This window comes from Globicephala melas, chromosome 17 (genome assembly GCF_963455315.2).
Source record: "Globicephala melas chromosome 17, mGloMel1.2, whole genome shotgun sequence".
Lineage (NCBI taxonomy): Eukaryota > Metazoa > Chordata > Mammalia > Artiodactyla > Delphinidae > Globicephala > Globicephala melas.
In genome coordinates this window covers 69590022-69613466 of record NC_083330.1, presented here as the reverse complement: position 1 = coordinate 69613466, position 23445 = coordinate 69590022, and the positions used below count along the sequence as shown (strand labels likewise).

Sequence of the window (23445 nt, the reverse complement as noted above, 5' to 3'; positions counted from 1 at the left end):
GCTGCTGTTGCCATGTCCTACTTCCTGCTTGCAGGTATTCTGTGCTGCTGCTGACGTTGTAGAGCTTACACACAGGATGCTTCTCAGTGCCCCATACTTCCATTCCTCAGATGAATAGGGGCTGTGCTTCCAGCATTTGAGCTGAACGCTGGAAAAGAGAGAGAGAGAGAGAGAGAGAAAGAGCACACACAGCAGGCCAGGCCCCTCTAGATCTGGGGAAGAGTTTTGAGAAGAGGATTTCAGCAGAAACGTTAGCAGTTGCAGAAGCTCTCAGGTGGATGCCAGCTTGTGGGTGCAGAAAGACTGCGGCTGTGGCTTAGATATGAGGAGTGGAGAGTGTGGCAACAGAAGTCAGAGGGCTGGATCACATAGGGCCTGGCTGGCAGTAATGAGGACCTGGGTTTTATTCTAAGAACAGTGGATTCTTGTTCATCCTTCTGTGTGTGTGTGTGTGTTCATTCAGTACTTAGCATCTTCTGTGTGAAGAAAGAAACAAACGTATTATCCTTGGAGAACTTTTAGTTGACTGAGTAGGGGAAGAGACACAGGTACTAAACCCCTAAAATACAAGGTAAAGAGTGGAATGATTTGGGAAGTGTGGCTAAAAATCCCAGGGTAGCGAGGATTAATATTTTTTGAATAACTTCCTTCATCAATCTTACCAAAAGCAGTACCAAGCTTCCCATGGATCCCAGTGAAGGGTTTTGTTGTTGTCGTTTTGCTGTAGCAGGTAGAAGTGGGGGACACGCAGCTGGGGAAGCAAAGGCACATGCAGTATGGATTTTCACACTTAGGCCAGTGCCTGACCCAGAGTAGGGTCCACTACGTGCCAGGCACAGATAATGGATGAATAAGTGAGCAAATGTTATAAAAACCCAAGTTTGATCCTCAGAACAGAAACTCACTTGCATGGATTGCCTGAACCCTCCTCTTTTTCGAGGAAATAGCAAGGTCACTCTCCCTTCTGGCTCCTTTATTCACAGTGCCCTTCATTATCCCTAGGATCACTCTCTGGGCTCATAACCTGATTCCCATCACAATTATACACATAGATTCTAGTATATGGGTCTTGTGATGGATAACTAACGTATTGATTTGGCTGTGAGGCCGCATGAGAGCTTGTATCACTGTTTCGTCCTCAGCAAGTTTATGAGAATGTTAATTAGGCATCGCTCTCCTCTCGGAAAGGTAGAGGGATTGCTCAACAAGCTGGAGGCTGAAGCAGTCAGGCTGTGAACCCGAATTAGGCCAATGTAGTCTTCCCTTGGCTGCCCTATTACAGGAATTACACAGAGGAAGAGCATTCGCTTTGTGGTGATTATGGGACAAATGCTTCTGTTGAAGTGCATTTTTGAAATTACCTCTCTGAATATGACTATTAAAATAATAAAAATGGAAACACTCCTTTTTCTCCCCCAAGTAAGTAAAAATTCTTTTCATCGAAGAAATCACTTTGCTCGTAGGAGCGCTTGGTTCAGAGATGCTTTGCTGTCACCGCTCCGAATGTTTCAGGAATCTCTGTCTTGGAAGCGCCTTCAGAGGCGAGGGTAATGATGCTGGCAGGTTTTGAGCACCTGCTCTGTGCGAGACTTTGTGCCAGCCACATCCAGGTGCATAATCTACTTAATGCTCAGCATCCCTGGAAGGTGGGAGGTGTCTACCCGGCCATGTCTGTAAGAAATTCTATGCTATTCTTTTATTGTTATCCACTGTTTCCTTTCTCTGTAGGTATACTCATAAGATTTAGCGCCAAAGACTCGTGCTTATTTTCAAAAATCACATCTACCTAAAATAAGACACATTTTTCCCATTTGAGTATATTGAAAAGAAGGTGCCTAGCCTTAGAAAGTAATTCTGAAATAGAAAATCTGAATATTAACAGCCGTATTGCCACTGCTCATTTAACGTAGGTGTACTATATTCTAATAAAATTTTTTTAAGGAAGTTGCCAGAATAACTATTCTAAGGTACAAAACTAACTTAAAATGTGTAAGTTCTGTCTGTCTTGTTAAACCATTACTCGTGGTACTGTGTGGTCATATGCCTCATACATGTGTCACACACACATTTATTTAACACATACGTTTAAATTTTGGCTGTTCAGCACAATCAGGGGAGGAATTACGGAGGGCCGTGGTTTCTGACTTCAGGACTTTATTCAGCCATCTGCAAGACAAGGCTTGCATTGCATCCTTTCCTATTTGGGGAGCTGAGAATACTGAGAATTCATTTCTTCATCGTTTGTTACTTCATTTCATAAACGTTTTTTGAACATCTGCCATCTGCCAAGCACTGGGAACGGGAATTCAGCCATGAACAGGTTCTGCAGGGCCCCTGTCTCCATAGAGCTTTCATTCTTCCAGTGGAGGGAGATAAATACCATTATGGTAAACAGGTCATGAACAGGATCATCTCGGGGTGTGTAGTGCTCTGGGATATCTAGTGTGAGGTATATGAGAGAGTGACTGGGAAGCAGGAGGGTGTGCTGCTTTAGGTTGACCATAAAAGGCCTTTCGGAGGAAGGGGCTTTTATTCTGAGGCCTGGGTAAGAAGAAAGAGCCCATCATCTGAAGAGGTTAGGGACGAGCGTTCCAGGCAGAGGGATCAGCTAGTGCAGATGCCCTGTGCTTGACACAGGCGTGGCTGGATGCATGTGCATCTCTGAGAACATGTGTTGTTTGCACTCCGCTGTGACCCAGGGATGCTGCTCGGCCTGGAGTGGGACGAAAGGTTCCACGTCCTACCCTGAACGGCCTCTGATTCTTAAGGAGTTTTTGCATTCTTATGTCCGGTTTGTATAATCTTTCTGAATCCTCTGGTGGCCAGCTTCTGTTGGTGCGGTTTCTCCAGCAATCTCTCTCTAATTTGCAGTACCCTGTGTCTTCTCTGTGTATTCAGACGCCCAAGCTTGTTAGGACTGTGCATGAAACAAAAGTAATGTGTCTCCATATAAAGATAGGAAGTGCTTTTCTAGATTAACGGCCCTGCTCTTTAGTAATGCAGAGAAGGGGAAGTTGCCGTGTTGCAGAGTTCTAGGTGGGGGAGGTGTTCGACTGTTAGAGATGAGCATATTCTCCTGTCGTGGTTCATTCATCCTCCTTCCCCTCCGTCTCTCCTCTCACAAACGCATACGCTTTTGAGTTGTTCACCTTCAGATGCATGCTTAGAAACGCAGGCACATATTTTAACAACTTTTAACGGGTTGAGAGGTAGGATAATTTTGTAGCCCATGCATCCGCCACTTTTCTCTTAGCTTTATGTAGTTTCACATACAGGACATTTCAAAAGATGTCACTGCAGGTGTTGCTTGTCTGGCTGTCGAGAGAATGGCGCTCTGTATCCTATTTAGGCATGTTCTTTCTGGAGGGAGCGTTGTTTGATTGAAGGACAGTGTTCCCTGGCTCTCTTAAACACAGAGTTCTTAAAACTGCATTTTACTCAGCTGCTTTTTGCCCATGGCCAAATAGTAGAGTGTAAAAAGAGAAGTGTCACACGGACATAATGGTGGCTGTAGCTGTCTAATGTGGATGTCATTAATAACCTTTAGAAGTAAGTACCTGAACCTTACATCCTATTAGTTCTATAGACAGGTTGGTAAAAATTCAACATAAATTTCTACTTTCCCTCCTGCAAAAAGGAAGCAGATAACTGGTCTCATAAAATGTTACGGCTGAAATCTTTTCCAGCCCTTTGCCCATCTGGAGTCGTTGACTCTAACTGTGCGTGGGCGTTAAAGCCCACTCGTTAGTGTCTCTACCAGTAGTGGAATCATCCTTCAGTGGTCATCACTCCCCAAAGCTGAGCTGATAGGTTATTTTCTTCCAGAAGGAGATCCTTTTTCCTTTCTCGAAAATTATTAAAAAATCGTAAGATCTAGGAGAAACATGAGCGTGCCTTCTGCGATGGATTTTTAGGTGGCTTGTTTGGAAAAGCGTAAGCTGGTTCTTCTCTTACCTGATGTGTGACAACTGGCAGGTTGTTTCACTTCCCTAAAGCCCAGGGGTTTCCATCAGAAAAAAAAGATGGCAGAAATATGTATATAAAAAATAAATGGTGGCTGTTACTAGAATTATTTTTTAAAAATATCCTTACCACAAAAGCGGTTCAGCAAAGGATAAACCCTTTGGATCCCATCTCTTAAAATGAGTGCCTGTTTGCACTTACTTGCATTACTGTCTTTCCCTCCCAGTCTCCTAGCAACCTAAATGTCTTGTAGTTTCTTAACACAGATTTGCCTCTGAAAACTCGTGGATATTGCCTTCTTAAGATGAGACTGCTTTTAGTTTCAGTTCTTCACAGATACCATTGGAATACAGAACTGGGTAGTGATTTGGAGGTGGAGTTTTACTGTGAAGAACTGGGTTCAAATTCCTACTCTGTCACCTGGGCAGGTTACACTTTCTAAGCCTCTGTTTACTCATCTATAAAATGAATCCAGTAATAGGACTTATTTCATAGGGTTTTTGTAAGAATTAAGTGAAATAATCTATGTAGATCTCAGCACCTTTATGACTAAGCATTTATTAAAATGTTAGTTATCTTCCTTCTGTCCTCTGATGTACAGACCTCAGATCTTTGAAATTACTCAAACTTTGTCTCTTCCTCTGGAGCTGTGTCATAAAACATTGTGTCCTTAAATGTGGTATGCAGTATCACTGGCATTAGATGAGGTGATTTGAGGTAGTGAACAGACGAGCATTTTACGTAGTTAGAGGCACATAGTCATTTTTAGGGTATCTTCTATTAATGTTGAGTGAGCCAGCTCTTTAGAGTGTATTTAAATTTTTTTAAAAGATGTGAAATGAATTTAAAGAAAAATGTTAATTAAAAAGAAGTGCAGATGGGACGTGGCTGTGAAAAAAGTTGTGGAAGTGGAAAGTGAGTGATGGGCAAGGTAGAAATAGCGTTAACCCACAGTCTGCAAAACGCTGGTTTTTATCCCAGCATCCCATTAGATTTGGGATTCGGGAGACATTAGTGTAAAATGTGATTTTAGCACTTTCTGGCTTTGTGACTTTGAGCAAGTTAGTAAATATTTCCCTCCCTCCCTCCGTCCTTTCCTACAGATATTTATTGAAGGCCTATCACATTTCCTTAGCTGAAAAATATAGATGCTACTTCACAGGATTTTTGTAAAGATGTAACTCAAAGAGATAAGATATCTATTTGGTACATCTTCTCTACAAGCTTATGCCTGGTGTAGTAAGTGCTCAGTAAACTTTAGTTCTTGTGTCACTTAGGACTTGTGGTTGCAAGTGATAGAATCCCAACTTCAACTAGCTTCTGACAAAAGGAATTTATTGTCTCACGTACGTACTCAGTCTACAGGAAGGTTGGCAGTGATATAGACTTGGGGACAGCTGGGAGCAAGGACTCAGTTGCCACCAGCACCCCTTCCACCTCTTGTTTCTGGTGCTTCGTCTCTGTTAACATCATCCTGTCTGGCCAGATTCTTCCACACAGCTAGAAACAGAACCCCTGGTGGCCCCCAGGCTCGCATCATCGGAAAGGGGCTGCATGTTATGATCCCGGTTCCCAAGCTCAGAAATCCTAGGCAGGACTGAGCCCAGCATGGGCCCTGCTCACCTGGCCAGTCATGGGTGCTCAGAGAGCAGGAGCCAAAGGAAAGGGGCAGCACCCAGTGAACCCCATGTTTAGAGTGGCAGGAAAGCCCGTTTTGCAGAAGGGGAATAACAGATGCCTGCTGCCATCACCTTGCCCCCTGCAGCTCCCCCCGTACCCTGCAGAGAGCAAGTACTTACCCTCCGTGGGCTTCCATTCGCTCACCTGAAGTCTTGAGGTTTAGATGATGTAAAGGCTGTGAGTGCGCATTGAATGTTTTTAAACTTTATTATACAAGTTTATTTTTATTGCTGCTATTGCTCCTGCCCTCCAAATCTTGACCCACCCTCCAGGGGTTCCCAGACTGTGAATGGACCGTAGACCTTGGGAAAGCAGAGAGGGGCTTGAATTTATTCTAAGAAGTTAGGTCAGCGTGCCATGAGTATGTCTACATTGACTTGTTTTTGAAGTGTAATACACACATACAAAAGGGTACATATCCTAAGTGTGTGGTTTGATGGATTTTCACAAACGAAACCCAGTTGTGTATCCAGCACCTGGGTCAAGAATCAGGAGTGACAGTCCCCCAGAAACAGCCCCCTCACCCCTGCCTTGTAGATCACTGGAGATGTGTTGATTCATCACCTAAGAAGTCATGTACAAGCATTACCTGCATCATGGTAGCATTTCTCATGTTGTGCTCTTTTAATAAACAGAATGTTTTAAATACACGCGGCATGTCATTAAAAAAAATTTTTTTTTTAACTAAAAGGAATCCTCAAGTTTAAAAGCTTGAGAAGCTCTTCGGGGTCACTCTTGCTTATCACACTCCCTTAAATGTTTTCTTTCTGGCTGAAATTATAATTAGGTGATAAGATGTGTTTTGTTCCCTGGGAAGGTGTCATCCATGTCATATGTTGGCCTTTCTCCCTTCCCAGGTTGTAAACTCTCCGAGTGAAAGAATCAGATCTTAGGTATCTTATATTTTCTTTCCTGTGCATAGCTTAGCACGGTTACCGACTGACTACCAGCTTATCCATTTCACCCAATGTTGAACTTGTGGAATGACCGTATTTATCCCCAAAATATAACTACTCAAATCCTGGGCGCACTTCGTGTCTCTGAAGGGGTTCATGGTTGATAAATATACCAGTTCGCTGTTGCTGCAGTGCTCAGCACAACAAATGCAGTTATGAATGAGATTTTCTTTAGTTCCTTTTTTTTTTTTTTTAACTTACCAAGTTTTCCAACATCTTTTTCCTCCCCATTTTTCTCTTCTAGGCTCTAGACCAAGATAGAACAGCCTTACAGAAAGTTAAGAAGTCTGTAAAAGCAATATATAATTCCGGTCAAGGTAAGTACTTACCAACACAGATAACACCAATTACGTGTATTGTCTGCAGTTTTTTGTTATTTGTTAAATGCTAAGTTTCTGGAAGACTTGATACAAATGGAAAAACAAGTAAGTCAAAGAAATCCAGTTTTTCTCTTTTTTTCTGTCTCTCCTTTCAGTCCAAACCTGTTACTGCTTCCCAAGTAAAAAAGGAAAAACATTAGTTGCAATGGGTTTTATTACACAGTGAAAAACTTCAGTAGAGTTATAGGTAATTTTGCCACAAGTGACATAGGAGATATGTAAAATTCTCTTTGTGTGGTTGGTCAGACTGTAATTCGGTGGCCTCAGTTAAACACATGAGGATCTTCTCCATCGGAAGTGTACCTGTACACATTTGAAAATCCGTATTGGTGACAGGCGTGGGGTGAAAGTTAGGGGACACATGAGGACGAGGCTAAAGGGAGAGACCTAGACAGACCTGCCAACTCGAGTCTTTGCATCTGGCTCAGGGCAGGCCAGATAACCTGTGTCACCAAATGTTTTAGCTTTGGTCAGAGACTTTGTCGTCTTGGAGAGAAAAGTATGTTGTCAGTGGATAAGAAGAAATAAACCGAATTAAGATAAACAGTAGGTAACCACAAGAAATGGTAGGTTCCAGCGCCCCAGGGAGGGAGAGGCCTGCAAACATAAAATGAGTTTCAAGGTCTCTGACTCACATCTTTTGTTACTGGTATTGCAATACCAGCTCGCTCTCCCAGAGGCCAGGTCTCTAAGAGATCAGTTGTCTGTAACAGAACACCTGGGAAGGGAAGGCAGCGGGGTACAATGGAAAGGGCATGCTCTGAGGTTGTATGCTTGTGGGTTTGCACCCTTTCTCTCCCTCTAACCAGCAGCGTGACCTTGAGCTGGTTACTTCACTTTTTTGAACCTCCATCTTCTCTCTAAAACGGGGATCGAATATTACTCATCCATAAAAAGAAATGTAATTGAGTTACTTGTAGTGAGGTGGATGGACCTAGAGTCTGTCATACAGAGTGAAGTAAGTCAGAAAGAGAAAAACAAATACCGTATGCTAACACATATATATGGAATCTAAGGGGAAAAAAAAGGTCATGAAGAACCTAGGGGTAAGACGGGAATCTTTATTCAGACCTACTAGAGAATGGACTTGAGGATATGGGGAGGGGGAAGGGTGAGCTGTGACAAAGCGAGAGAGTGGCGTGGACATATACACACTACCAAACGTAAGGTAGATAGCTAGTGGGAAGCGGCCGCATAGCACAAGGAGACCAGCTCGGTGCTTTGTGACCACCTAGAGGGGTGGGATAGGGAGGGTGGGAGATGCAAGAGGGAGGAGATACGGGGATACTTTGTTATAAAGCAGAAACTAACATACCCTTGTAAAGCAATTATACTCCAATAAAGATGTTAAAATAAATAAATAAATAAAAAGTAAAACGGGGATCGTGAGATTCCAGGGCTGTTGAAGGGATTTAAGTCGCTAATATCTGTAAACGTTTTACCACCCATGGCAGTTCAGTAAATGCAATACATTAATATGTTTTATATTTTATTTACATTTATACTCACTCTTGTGATAAAATCATAGGGTATTTCCTGGTCCTCCTCCTCTTGTCAGAGCTGGGAATCAGTTGTCTCTTGTCTTCATTAAAGCCCCAGGCTTAGGGCACTCTGTAATCCTAATTAACACATTTTGTACCCTGGTTCCTGGAGACGTGTCTCTAATTTCTTTATATCCAATAAAACACTAACTTCTAATCAAGGTAGGTAAATGATATTTGTCTGGTTATGTAGTGACCAAATGGTGCTTTAAGTCTTGGCCTAGATTATACACCTAACTTACAACCTATGTCTTAGCTTCCTTCTAATGAACTCCGATGAGGTGGTAGCCCTTAACAGGGGATGTGAGTGGGTTAAATAACTGGAAGATGGCACAAGGGGCTTCTGAGGTGCTGGTATCGTTCTGTTTCTTAATTTGGAGGGTATTACATAGGTAAGTCTATTTTTTGATAATTCATCAAATGCTACGCTTAGGATTTATGTACTCCTCTATATGTATGTGTGTGTGTTATGCTTTATAGACAAGTAGGTTCATTGAAGCATTGACTGTGATTTGGTAAAACAGAAAACGGAGATTTGTTAAATAAACAATAGTGTATCTATATAATAGAACACTAGACAGACTTTATAAAAAAGGAACTTAGGTGTAGCATAGATCTAAGTTTAAATCCTAGCTTTGTCACTGCTTGTTAAAGTAAATTATTTAACTTCCCTGAGTCTTGGACTTCCCTGGTGGTCCAGTGCGTAAGACCCCACACTCCCAATGCAGGGGGCCCAGGTTCGATCCCAGGTCGAGGAAGAAGTCCTCATGCTGCATGCAACGAAGATCCCGCGTGCTGCAGCTAAGACCTGGTGCAGCCAAAATAAATAACTAAATAAGTAAGTAAGTAAATAAGTAAATAATGACTTCCATGAGTCTTAAATTGCCTCACCATAAAATGAGAAAATAATATCTAATTTACAGGGTATCGTATGGACAAAATGAGGGACTATTTAAGGCCCCTGACACACTGCCTGCCACGCAGTACATGCTTAACACATAGTAGATGAGAAAAAATGGCAGGTAGGTCAATAGCATGGGTGCTTTCTCTATATTAATTCAGTCTTTCTGTAAGTAATGTTGGACCAGTCTGATTTTATAAAGAGCTTAATGAGCCATTATCTGCCTAAGGAGGAAATGTCAGTTCTCCATGATGGTATGGTTTCTGCCTGTGAGTCACAGAGGGAGACTCTGGTTTACAGCTGTGAGGCGCTGCCACATTTACTCTGCTCGGGGCTCCATGTGACTTTCTTTTCCAAGTGTCCTTACTCAAGACACATTTCTTGCCTTGGCCTCAATGACCACGTCATTCAGCAGCTCACACAGGCTCTTGTACTTGGGGATGTGCTTCTTTAAAGCATTTCCTTGGTCCCAGCTGTCCTGGACGTGGCAGTGGGGAGAGGTCGTCCCTGTGTGTATGTAAGGTGGCGAGTTGAAGGGGGGGTGAGGGCAGAGTTTGGCTGCCATTTCCTCTCCCAGATGCTACTCTCCTGTGGTTGGGGGGACCGCAGCTGACTGAGCTTTGAATCCCCCCCAAAGGTTTCCCCTTTGAAACCTGGATTCAGGGTTGTTGTGTGTACTTTGCCCTAGGTCTGCACTAGCCAGTCACACATGGCTTTTTTAATTTAAATTAATTAAAATAAAATTTAAAGTTCAGGCCCTGCATCTCAGTAGCCACATTTTGAGTCCTCGGTAGTCATGTGTGACTGTGGCTACAGCACTGGGGGGTGCAGACACACGGTGTCTCCGTCATCACAGGAAGTTCTGTGGCTGTAGAGCACACAGCCCGTAGTATTGTAATTGTTAGCCTGTCTCTCTCGCATTAGACCGTGAGTCTCAATCCTGGCTTTTCATTAAAATCATCTGAAGAGGGAATTTCCTGGTGGTCCAGTGGGTAGACTCCACACTTTCACTGCCAAGGGCACAGGTTCAGTCCCTGGTCGGGGAACTAAGATCCCACAACCTGCGCCATGCAACCTAAAAATAAAGTAATGAAATAAAATCACCTGAAGAGCTCTTAGAATACAAAAACAAGGATTCCCCGAGCCCTCACACTCCAAGAGTAGCTCCAGAGTAGGGTCCAGTAGTGGGATTACAAGAGTGTTACTCCCCAGGTGACTCTAAATGCAGCTAGAGTTGAGGACTGCATCAGTGGCCTGGGAACTCCTTGAGGAGGGCCGGTTCATCTTTGTATTATTTTGTGAATTTGCCAACCTAGTTTATTAGCTTAGCAAATATTTATTGAGCACCTATTACATGCTACTGTTCTGGGTGTTGGGTATATTAGACAAATCAGACAGACTCTCTGCCTTTATGATAATTTTACAGTCCTGTGGGAGAGAGAGCTGTTAATCAGATCATCAAGCTGGAAAGTAGCTAGAGTTAGAAACTGGCAAGTACTACGGAGGAAAGCTTGCCGGGTACAAAGAAGAAATCTGATGTAGTTTGAGGAGCGTACTAAGGGGAATGTCTCTGGGGGACGTGACATTCATTGGGTGTTCATGCTGTACTAAGATAAGCCCATCAAGCCTTTGAGGTAAGTCTACCATTATCTCCAGTTTATAGATGATGAAGCCGAAGCATAAAGAGCCAGACTATGTTGTCCAGGATGCGCAGCTAGCAAGGAATGGAAGGAGAGCCTAGCTGACTCCAGCTTTGCTGTTTGCGGCTGCCGTGGACGTGTCTTCTACCTGACACTTGGCCAGGGCTCACAAGCATGGAATGAATTGCCGCGTATCAGCTGGATGGGTCCCCAGGAAGCTTTCTGTCAGTGGCTGTTAAATATTCACTAGTCATGAATATTCATGAATGAATCCATCACAGGTACCCTCCCAGCAGTGTAATCCGTGGGATGACTTTGTGGTTCCCAGATAGGGGCCACAATAGCAGGTATCATTCCTGTGTCCTGGAAGTGTGGGGGTAAACTCAGATCTCAGTGACTGCTGGGGCCTGATAGGGTTTCTGCAGTCACCAATGATTGCAGTATACCCAGGTTTTTGATCAGCCGGTGTGGGCAGCACTGTGATATTTAATTCTTAAAAAATAGCAAGATGAGTAAAACAGTGATGTTGCAGATCTTTCCATGACACATGCTCGGTGGAATCCAGGTCATTCCCGTCCAAGGGCTTTTTGGCCTCTTCCAAAGAAGCCACAAGAGGCTGAACCCTGGTATCTGTTTCCCAGTGTGTTTTCATAATTTTCTTGTTTTCTCACAGTGCTTATGACACAAAACCCGTCTGATGTTCTTTAGAAATTTAAGAAGCATTTCTATATTTCTAGTTTGAGAATACCAACCACCCACCTCCCCAGAATGATTTGAAAGATGGTGGAGAATGGTGAAAGGTCTTACTCTTAAAATGTATTTATTATTTTTGCACATAAGCTTTGTCAGTATTAATTAGTAAATGGTATAATAAGAGAAATTTTATTGGAAAAACAAATTATCTCCCTTCAAGCCCTTTAGTTTGAAATGGCTTTGGGAATTTGTCTCTTTCTCTTACTTGTCCCCACTGTGTATGAGGAGATTTTAAAAAACAGAAAAAAACTGAATTCTGTGAGCTACTTGGATCAAGGGGAAATTTTCCAAGCCATTCAGTTTTCCTGTGTTGTTTCTAAGTTTCAAAGTCTTAACAATATTAAACTGAAATATATTGTCATTTAGAAAGTTCTTCTTGGTGAATGTGTTCCTTCCCTCCTTCCTCGTCTCTCTCCCTGATATATGTTTAAAACAGCTAGTAGTTTCTTGAACATCGTAGAGGTTTTAAAGTATGTTGCAATTGTTTGGGACTTTTTCTTTCAAAAGAGGGAGCCTAATTCTCTTTGCCTTGAATGTATGCCAGACTTACAACTCTCCTCTAATGAAGAGAGTGTAATAGCAGTGATGCCATGTGATTTCCAAGGCCAGTTCATAAAAGAGATGGCTTCCACCTAGGTCCCCCCAACCCCTTCATTTGTTTTGGAGGAAGCCAGCCACCATGTTGTGAGGACACTCAAGCAGCCCTGTGGAGAGAGATCTTCTGCCCAAAACCACCACTAAAGAGCATCTGCTAGCCCCAAACCTTCAGGTGACTGCAGCCCTAGCTGGCATCTTGCTCTCCGTCTTTGAGTGAGACCTGAGGTCAGAACAGTAGAGGTAGGGCTGGCAGTCATAGGATTTCTGCCCCTGCGAGCAGGGGCATGTGTATGCATGTGGTGGGTCCAGTGTAGGTCAATGTGTGTCTCTAGAGAAAAAAGAGCTTACTGCATCTCAGTGCTGTTGAAAAAGAAAGCGATACACCCTATACTTCTGTAAAATGGAAGAGTCATGTTCATTGTAAGCATGGGGGTACCAAATTTGTTCTTCTATCAAATGACTTAGTTGAGTTGAATTCGTTAATCTTTTTGAACAGATATACTATTATTATCTAAACACACACACACGTACACTTTTCCTTGGCAGTAAAGACCCAGGATATTCCTGCTACTGGGGCTTTTTCTGTGATTGAAAAAATAATAAATTTTTTTGCACAAATCAAAATGTGTAATTTATTACTATATGTGGCTTCCTTAAAATTTATGCCAAGATGTATTTGGAATACATTTTAGCTTATTAGTGACACATGGTGCCCATTAGAAATCTCTGTAACATTGTTAGTCTGAAAGTTTGGATTCTAAAATCCTTTAATTTTAGCGAATACAAAAATGACAGTGGTATGTAATTTGATTACAAGTATATGATATTTCTGAAATACAGCTGGATTGTCATAAATGGTTCCATAACCTTTTCACGTCAGGAAAGGAAGCCCTTGGCTTTCTCACTGCCTTCTCTTTTATTCCCCTTTCATTTTCAGTTAGAATTACGTAGTGAGTGGTTTTACAAGAACATTTGTGTTATTTAAAGCAAAATTGAAGTGTGATGTTCACCCCATATTTTCATTTTGATAACTTATTTTAAGAAATAGCTCATTGTGTATGATGAAATCTAAGATTTTAAAGGTAAAGTGCTAAATTCATCATTGTACAGGAAGGGAATGTTTTTGCATCCAAGTAATTTCACTTCAGCGACTTTTTTAGTTAACATTTTTTCAAATTTAAAGGTATAGTGTGAAGTGAATTCTAAGTAGAGTTGGTAATTAAGTTTAGAGTCTTAATTGTAATGGTATTTTTAATCCTGTGGTTTTCAGTGGGAAGAAAAGTTTTCTTAACAAGGATGAATACAGATAAAATAGATTAGAACTTTAATGGAAAGAATGTCAAGAGGTATACAGAGAACATAGTCTGTGTTTAGAAAATTTTCTCCTTTTTGCTGTTTTCCCAGTTTGTGGATGAAAATCTGACCTTTTTTAAAAAAATTTTTTGAATTAAAGTGAGCTTGTTATAAATAAGTAAGTAAATAAATAAATAAATCTAAGCCCTAAGAAGTAGAAGGCTTTAGATAGAAATACTGTAAATACTCTTGGCGGTGGTTGTAGTGATTTAAGCAAAGTCTAAACAAATTACTTTGGGCCTTCAAGGCATTTTGCATTCTTGTGGATCCATCATTACTTCTTAAGAGATGAAAACAAATCAAAATGATGGGTTCCTTCAGAATGGTCAAGGAAGGACGCTTTTCCAAAAGGGGGTATACTTATCCAGGAGAGAGTATTACTCCTCAAATTATGTGGGATAAAACCAGAGGGATTTTTTCAACTGCCTTTAGAAAATTGAAGTCTCTTTCCAGAATAATCTTATAACTCCAGGCTCTTTGGGAATTGACAGTTTTTGTATTCAAGGCTCAAACACTCTGTGACTGGAAATCAGAGGCCGTCTGGGGTGTGTGTGTGTGCGCGTATGTATGCACTTCCTCCGTTTTGCCCGTCTGGAATGAGTGTTCTCACTTTTAAAATGAATTAATATTTTATAATGTTTGCTTGCAATTTATGGGAGCATGCTTCATGAGAAAGTAACTCATTTTAAATGAAATTGGGAGCACTCATTCCACAACCAGTAGTTTGGGGTTTTTTTTAAAGCAAAAATAGTCTGTTAAAGGTGACTATAAAAAACATGTTTCTGTACCTTAATGGTCCAATTTTGATAGAAGTAATAAATTATAGCCACCATTTGTTGAGTGCCTACTATATGCCAGGTGCCTGTTGTCACTTAATCATCTCAACAGTCCTGCATGGAAGACATTATCATCCCCAATTTAGGGGTGAAGGAACCTGGTTTAAATTACTGACACAGCTAGTAAGCTTAAGTTTAAACCTGGCTTAAATTACTTAAATTACAGCTCGTCAGTAGCTACAAGTTTTGAAACTTAGTTCTTCATGATCCCAAAGCTGCTGAGCCAGAATTGCCGGATTATTAACTGTCAGAGGTGAGTGCGGACCCGGCATGGGGCACTGAGGATACAGTGGGGCGCAAGGCTTGTGGGCACACCGCTCTGGAGTACCTCACATGTGAAGAGAGACAGACGAGTGAAACAAGCAGTAATCCTGTCGCATGAAAGTGCCGGATGGGCCAGTTAGAAAAGGAGCAGTTTTATTACTTCAGATACAAACTAGAGCTGGAATTTAGGACGACCCTGAAAGTATTTCTCCAAGCTCACTCCTATTACTATGTCCTTTGTAATTAGCATGATTTATACATGAACAACAGTGCCCTTAAAATAATATATTCTCGGGCTTCCCTGGTGGCGCAGTGGTTGAGAGTCCGCCTGCCAATGCAGGGGACACGGGTTCGTGCCCCAGTCCGGGAAGATCCCACGTGCCGCGGAGCGGCTGGGCCCGTGAGCCATGGCCGCTGAGCCTGCGCGTCCGGAGCCTGTGCTCCGCAACGGGAGAGGCCACAGCAGTGAGAGGCCCGCGTACCGCAAAGAAAAAAAAATATATATATATATTCTCTTACATAGGCTGAACATGCCTGCTGCACACGCTCATTAATTTATTGTGGGTTAGTTCAGACAGGTTAGGGATCAAATGCTGATTTAGCCCCTGATTGGTGACCGGGAACCTGTGGACAGAGAACACTTCAAGCAATTGGTTCTTCATTTCTGAAAATGGAAAGATAGTTTCTACCTCATTGGACTGTTGTGAAGCATAACATGTGTGATTCAGACCCAGTAATGGTGGTGCTGGTGGTTACCTTCATCCTCATCAACTTGAGGCTTTCTGAAATCGTGGGGAGAGATTAGGGACAAACATAGTTTGTCATCTTAGATCCACTACCATGGAGATAAGTGCAAGATGCTTCACCTTGCCCCCCACCCTGCTTCAAGCTTCAGTTTTCTCATTCCTAAAATGGGGCAGTGGTGCCTACTTTGTGAAAATTGGGAAACATATATAAAGTATTTAATGCAGTACTGGGACATAGTAATCAGTGATAATTATTATAATTACAGTTAATTGCAAAAAAATTAATCAAAACTGGAAAAATTTTTAGCCAGTATTTCTTCAGATTATTTATTTATTCTTATATTCTTTTATCTTTCTGAGATTCCAGTAACATTTGTGTTAGATATTGTCACCACAGGTCATTAAGACTCTTATTTGTTTATTTTTGGTCTTTATACACTTTGTGTTTCAGTTAGGGTAATTTCTTCTTACCTGTCTTCAAGTTTACTGCTTCTTTCTTCTGCAGTCTGCTTTTCAGTCTGCTATTAGTCTCACCCAATTAATTTTTTATTTCAGTACTGTAGTTTTTAGTCCTTGGATTCCATTTAGTCCTTTTGTAGAATTTTTATCTCCTCTGAAGTTCTTCATCTCTACACCCATTTTGTCCAACTTTTCCTGTAGATTCTTGAATATATTTGTAATGTTTATTTTTGAAGTTGTTACATACTAAATCCAACATCGGGGTTGTCATCTCTGGTTCTGTTTCTCTAGACGTTTCTCTCTTGATTTTTGGCTACATGTCTTCTGTTTCTTTGCGTGTCCAGTAGTTTCTGTTTGCATGGTAGACGTGGTGAATTACATGCTGTAGAGACGCTGGGTTGTTATCTGTCTATGAAGTGTGTTTCTTTTAGTACACAGTGAAGTTGCTGGTGGTCGCCATCACCCTGGTCCTGTAAAAGGCTTTCTTAGGGTGAGTTTATTGTAGTTTTGCTCATACTCCTAGGCTATAGCCCTTAGTCCTGTTCCATGCTCCGGACTCCTACGGAATGATCCTCTGGGACTTCAGCCCACAGTGTTCACCAAGCCCTGCTAACTTTGTAGGACTTGAATTCCATCCTTTTCTCAGCATTGGGAAGTGGCTGAAAACAGCTGAGTCTAAGGTACTGTTTTCCACAGGGCTTCTTGGAATAGCATTCATGCATGTGCAGTTCAGGGTCAGCCTAAGGGTTTGAAGGGAGAGTATATACAGATGTGCGGGCTCTCCTTTCTCTGACTTCCACCTTTCTAAGATCCCCCCCGCTCAATTTCCAGCTGCTAACGCAATCCTGACCTCTGACATCTTAGCTCAGTGAGATGCCACTTTCTGCTGGAGTTCTGTTCTCCTTGCCCAGCATGGACTGAGGTCTGCCAGCAGGAGAAAAGCCAGTTAAAGATGCTCTTCCCCAGAAGCGTTCCCTTCCTTGAAGGGTGAAATATCCCTACCTGTTTCTTCATGCCTTTGCTTGCTCTCCAGTGGCTTCCGATGGTTGTTATTTTTTATATTTTGTCCATCGTTTATCAATGTTAATGACAGGAGCATTAGCCTGGTACAAGTTACTCTGTCATGTTATCAACTGCAGGCCTTTAATTATAAACACTATATATGAGCAATTCATTTATTAAGCACATGTTGAGCATATAGCTGGAAGGGATTGACAGAACACTCTTGGCTCACAGGTGGTTACTAAGTTTTAGGGCATTTGGACTCAAATAAATAGATAATGGATGACAGATCATGACAAGTGACTTAAGAGTTGAAGGTATACCTTCAACTGAGGTTAGTGGAGTTGAAAATTGGCATTTCATTTATTCAGTCAAAACTATTTATTAAGTGCCAGAGAGGTGAGTGGGTAATAAGATGAACGGGATAAGTAAAAGGTAATAAAAGTAATAAAAATAAGTGATTTCTGCACTCTTGAGCTTACAGTTTTATTGCAAAGTCAAATATAGTTACCTAGAGGCACACTTTATTTGAAGTTAGATTTTAAAGTCTGCATGAATGGAAAGTAACCTATGGGGTCAAAATAAGCCTTGAAAATCCTTGGATGGTCTGTAAAGTACACTTAAAATATAACATGCAGCGTTTTTACATAGTATCGGCCTTCCTGTAGGAGCCCTTCCCGCTCCAGGGACACATGCTCATTGAGTGGAATGGGGGCCCTCTCTCTCTCTTTTTCTTTCAGATCTTCTAAGTTAAATCTCATCAATTAAAGGCACAGATGTGTAACCCCATTTGTGTTTTTCAGTCCTTCTCGCTAAGCCTATTTACTGTTTAAGGATTCAGGTTAATGATTATCTGTAGTTTCTTTTCAAGACCACCTTTCTCCTTTGGACAGACCATTGCAGTTAGGATTCTACAGCCTGCCTATACCTTGCTGCCTCTTTGCTGCAAACTGCATTTTGACCACTTGGATGGTTTATATCTTATACAATTCGGATTGTTTTTTCCTGTATAAAGATATTTCACTTAAACTGTCAGAGTCTGCAGGAAAGCCAGGGTCTTTGGTTTTATTTCTGTGTATGGTATTTTCCCCAGGTTTGCTTAAACCCTCCCTTTTTCATACACGCTCCTCCGACCACCTGGGGTAGCACACGTGAAGCAGCTGCATCACGGCTCTTCACATTACACACCATCTGACGGCAGCCATGCTCTGCGTCACATTACACACCATCTGACGGCAGCCAAGCTCTGTGATAACCTCCGGAAAGCAGTCGTCCATGAGTTGAATTCCATTTGTGGTTTAGGAGTGGACAAGAATTCTAAAGTGTCTGTTTCCAGGACTGGAGGGACTTTCCAGATGAGTCTTTAACCCGGAAAGATAACTACTTATTGATTTTTCTGATACCCTGTTAGGGTATGGAAATCAGGCAGGTTGCAGCACTTGATTCTGAAGTGTTTTTCATTGGTAATCAATCCTGTAAGACAGAACGCTCAGGGGCTGTCAGAGGATGACTTTGCAGGGATAGTTTGTCGCTTGCATTCACAGGCAACAGAAGGGTATTCTTCCACGTCTCAGATAAATGATCTAACATACACTTTTTCTCTGCGGAGACTCGCAGGGGCTGCTACTCTGGAACACCTGGGGCTGATTTTTTTTAAATGGCATTTTCTATTTGATTTTTTTTTCCCATGTGGAAGTACAATGTGTATTAACATGTTTGCTGTAGAATATTCGAACGAGCTAAAAGAAGAAAATACTAATTGGCCATGTTTCTTTTTAAACTCTTTTTTGTGTGTGCATTCTCAATCACAGGCGGCACCCTTAGGCGGCACCCAGCACATGGGTAATTCCGCATACCTCCTCCTCTGCTTTGTCTGCCCTTGGAGTGATGCCTTTTCCAGGAGTTCTGGGATGGAGAGAAGAGTCCTGCTGTATCCTGCTGTGCTGCATGCACAGTGAGGAGGGGCCACAGGCAGGAGGGCTGGGATGTGGCCTCTGCCCCGGCTAGAAGCAGCTGCACATTTCCTAGCAAGCCCCTTCGTTCCTTAGGACCTCATTTTAATATCTAGGAAACAGAAAAGATGATCCCTACCATGTCTGTGTATGAGTTAGTGGTTATAAAATGACATGAAGGTTCTTTTGCAGCCTAAAATGCACAATACGTACCCTAAGGGGAGTTCATGGGACCCAACAAGTAATGCTTTTCCCCAGTGACTGAAACCAGAGGCCAGCTCAGCCCCCTTGATCTCATCTGTGCACGTGTGCTGCTGCCCTTCCTTCAACTGGCTGGACTCTCTGCACCCGTCCAGGGTAAGAAGCTTTGTCCTTGGATTCAGCTAACATTTCCTCTGTGATTCTGAACTTTCTGGGATCATAGATGCCTTTATAATCGGAGAAAAGTGGATCTTCTCCTGAATGAAAAACAAAAACAAAACTTGCAAGGCAGGATTTTCCAGTCAATTTTAGGGGCTTTTGGAGCCCCTAAATTCCACGTAATTTATTAACCAGGAAGCTAAAGCTCAGAACAACTAAGGGATGCACCCAAGGGCACATACGTGATGACCTAAGTAATCTTTGTATCTCAGTATGGGTGCTTGATGAAAGTTAATGAACTAACAGTAAAATGTGAAGCCATGTTTTTTTTTGGAGCCATATTTTTAAAGTACATCTTTTTATAAGAACACTTGGCTCCACGGGATGATGGGCACTCATGCTGTGGGAGACGGGAGCAGGAGAGGAATTGCTTGTCTCCTTTCTAGCTCTTTTAGGGGCCAGATCTGAAGTTACCTCAGAAGCCATCAACAAACCAAAGTGTGATGTGTATTTGATCTGGCAGTTAGGAAGCCTCAATAATGGAGCCAGGATAGGGAACATTTCTGCTTCTGCTCTAATGGAGTGATGGTCACGTGCCATTTAAATGCTGAGTAATAGCCTCGTGGAACTCTGCAGGCATCTTTTCTCGGGGTTCTGTTAGTTAATGGATTTGTCAGTGCTGCGGAAATGGGAGTCTGCACGCTGAGTTTCCAGATAACAACCCCAGGGGCTGGGGCAGATTCTTGCAGAAGCTTGGCTAGAACTTTGAAAGAACAAATTCAAATTCAAAATGACCTTGACAGATCAGAGTAGTGAATCATCCAAAGTGGTATGGAGAAAAGCAATTAAAAAAAATGTGCACAGGGCTTTCTGCCTCCAAGGGTGATACCTTTAATCTTAACAATAGACCGGTGCAGGGAGTGGGTGTGGGAACAAATGGGAAAACGGAGGCCCAGGGATGTGAAATAACTTCTCACAGTAAAGTAGATGTTGTATCTCAGAAAAAAACAGACTCTGGACTCTAAATCCAGCCCTGATCCCCCGATAACACAGTGTCTTGTAAAATTAAAACTGGTTGTTTTCAGTGTCACAGGGTAGGTGTTGCTGGCTTTATGGATTGGTGTGGCAAAAGCGATCTGAGCCCCAGTATGACAATGAACAGGAACGGAGGGCAGTGCTTTTTTTTTTTTTTTTTTTTTTTGTGGTACGCAGGCCTCTCACTGTTGTGGCCTCTCCCGTTGCGGAGCACAGGCTCCGGACGCGCAGGCTCAGCGGCTATGGCTCACGGGCCCAGCCGCTCCGCGGCATGTGCGATCTTCCCGTTCCGGGGCACGAACCAGTGTCCCCTGCACCGGCAGGCAGACTCTCAACCACTGTGCCACCAGGGAAGCCCAGAGGGCAGTGCTTTTAAACTTCACCTGCCTGGTTCTAGACTGAAGATGGTGAGCTCTGGAGAGACCCAAGGCCCCAAGTTAGTCTCTTCTGAACCCCTGGGTACTTGATGGTGCCTTGATGGTAGGCTGTTACCTCTTACTTGGAAGGTGCTTTACCCCAAGTTGACTTGTTAACCAACTATTTATTCTTCAGGTTGCTGCTCAGTTACCGTCTTTTATGAAACCCAACCTGCCCCATCCAAGTTTTACCACATGTTCATTGATTTATCCAATATTGAATGGATATCTACAACAGGCCATGTTAAATAAGCAATGTATTTTCATACAGCAGAAAGGAAATAAATTAGAACTCTTCCTCATGCCATGTGAATACACCCATTGCTGATGGATTGAGTATTTAAATATTAAAAAGAAAATAAAACTGAACTAAATACTAGAAGGTTTAGGACATACTTTATCTAACATTAGAACCCTTCTTCCTGCTGTGTGAACAGATGAATTGCATTAGGTTAAAGATTTCAATGTTTAGAAAAAATACTGAACGTTAGAAGGGTTTAGGAGTAGAAGCAAGGCAGGAAACCCAAAAGTCTTTTGAGTAGACTGGTATATTTGACTCTGAAATTTCAAATATTCTGTATGGCAAAGGACACCATACAGAAAGTTAAAAGACTAGAGGGAGGGACTTCCCTGGTGGTCCAGTGGTTGGGAATCTGCGCTCTCGCTGCCAAGGGCCTGGGTTCGATCCCTGGTCAGGGAACTAGGATCCTGCAAACCGTGTGGCACAGCCAAAAAAAAAAAGACAAATGGGAGAAAATACTTGCAACAAAGATTGCCATCCCGTATGCAAGACAGTCTTTTTACAAATAGGGAAAAGACAAGCAATGGGAAACCAGGCTAAGTGTGTAAACAGGCAGAAAAGGAAATGTGAATGGACAATAAAATTACAAAAAGTTACTCAGGCTTACTATAGTCAAGTTTTTCACATCCACGTGGCAAGAATTAAAAAGAATAATGACAGGGCTTCCCTGGTGGTGCAGTGGTTAAGAATCTGCCTGCCAATGCAGGGGACATGGGTTCGAGCCCTGCTCTGGGAAGATCCCACATGCTGCGGAGCAACTAAGCCCGCGAGCCACAACTACTGAGCCCACGTGCCACAACTACTGAAGCCTGCAATCTAGAGCCCGTGCTCTACAACAAGAGAAGCCACTGCAATGAGAAGCCCGCGCACCGCTACGAAGAGTAGCCCCCACTCGCCACAACTAGAGAAAAGCCCGCGCGCAGCAACGAAGACCCAATGCAGCCAAAAATTAATTAATTAATTAATTTTTAAAAAAAGAAGAAGAATGACATATATGTGCTGATGAGTTTATAGAGAGCTCCGCTCTTCCGTGTGTGCATTGCTGTTGGGGATGTGACTTGCTACAACCAACCTCTTCTGGAAGGAACATGGCAATATTAATTAAAATTTGAAATGTACACCCTATCCCTCGACAGTTCTGCTTTTGTGAATGTATCCTTCCAGAGATAAGGTGATAGCACGTAAGAGCTTATGTATAAGAATATTTATTGCAGCACTGGCTTTTGGTGGCAAAAAATTGGAAGTGTCTCAGTAGAGGGATAGTTATATGAATTGTGGTAGAGTTTATTATGGAATATAATCACAATTAAAATAATTAGATTTAATTGTACTGAATTTCTCTATCTTTATTCAGTAGGAAAAAAGCAAGCCATGGAGTCTTATATGTAATACCACATTTGTTTTTTAATTATTTATTTATTTGTTTGTTTTTTGGCTGTGTTGGGTCTTTGTTGCTACACGCGGTCTTTCTCTAGTTGCGGCAAGGAGGGGCTACTCTTCGTTGCAGTGTGTGGGCTTCTCATTGCAGTGGCTTCTCGTTGCGGAGCACGGGCTCTAGGCGCGCGGGCTTCAGTAGTTGTGGCTCGCAGGCTCTAGAGCACAGCCTCAGTAGTTGTGGCGCATGGGCTTAGTTGCTCCGCGGCACGTGGGGTCTTCCTGGACCAGGGCTTGAACCCGTGTCCCTGCATTGGCAAGCGGATTCTTAACCACTGCGCCACCAGGGAAGCCCCACATTTGTTTTTTTAAAAGTGAGAAAAGGGGAGAAATCCTTATTTGTGTATTTTTTAAGCGTAGAGAAAGTTTACACTACAGATTATTAACTTTGCTTGTTTCAAGGAGATGATTGGAGAAAAGGAAAGAAATAATATTTTTTATCTTTATACGTCTCTGTAGTAGGGTATGAATTATTTTTGTAATTTTAGAAACAAATGAAATTAAATTTGTGAAAGTGTGATTTGTGCTACAAAGTATGTGTAGGATAGTATAAAAGAATCACTTGCCCCTCTATGCCAGCACTATAATTTATGACATGTATTACATGGCTTTATTATTGCAGTTGTAGTTCATTGTTTTTTCGTCCTTGTCCCATGGCCCATGCTGAGTCTTTTTTGTAGGAAGAAAGAAGACTTGTTCCAGGAAAATTCAGTACATGCAGTGAGCATTTTACTGAGCACTAACTATGTGCCAGGCTCAACGCTGGGGACTTGGTGTATAACAACAGATTACACAAGGCTGGGAACCCACACATTGCAAGAGATTGAGAGTGAATGACAAGCTTGCCTTGGAGGTCACACTTGTTTTTGACCTTGA

General features: G+C 42.3%; 1 protein-coding gene across 5 annotated transcripts in view; it reads left to right on the top strand.

Annotated features, from left to right (window-relative positions):
* ASAP1 (ArfGAP with SH3 domain, ankyrin repeat and PH domain 1) overlaps nt 1-23445 on the top strand; it is a 351377-nt gene that overhangs the window by 196805 nt on the left and 131127 nt on the right. For all 5 annotated transcript variants that reach the window (XM_030875819.2, XM_030875813.2, XM_060287023.1 and 2 more), the window contains one exon: nt 6844-6916. In XM_030875819.2, coding sequence (XP_030731679.2) covers nt 6844-6916 — 73 coding nt within the window. The remainder of the gene's footprint in view (nt 1-6843; nt 6917-23445) is intronic.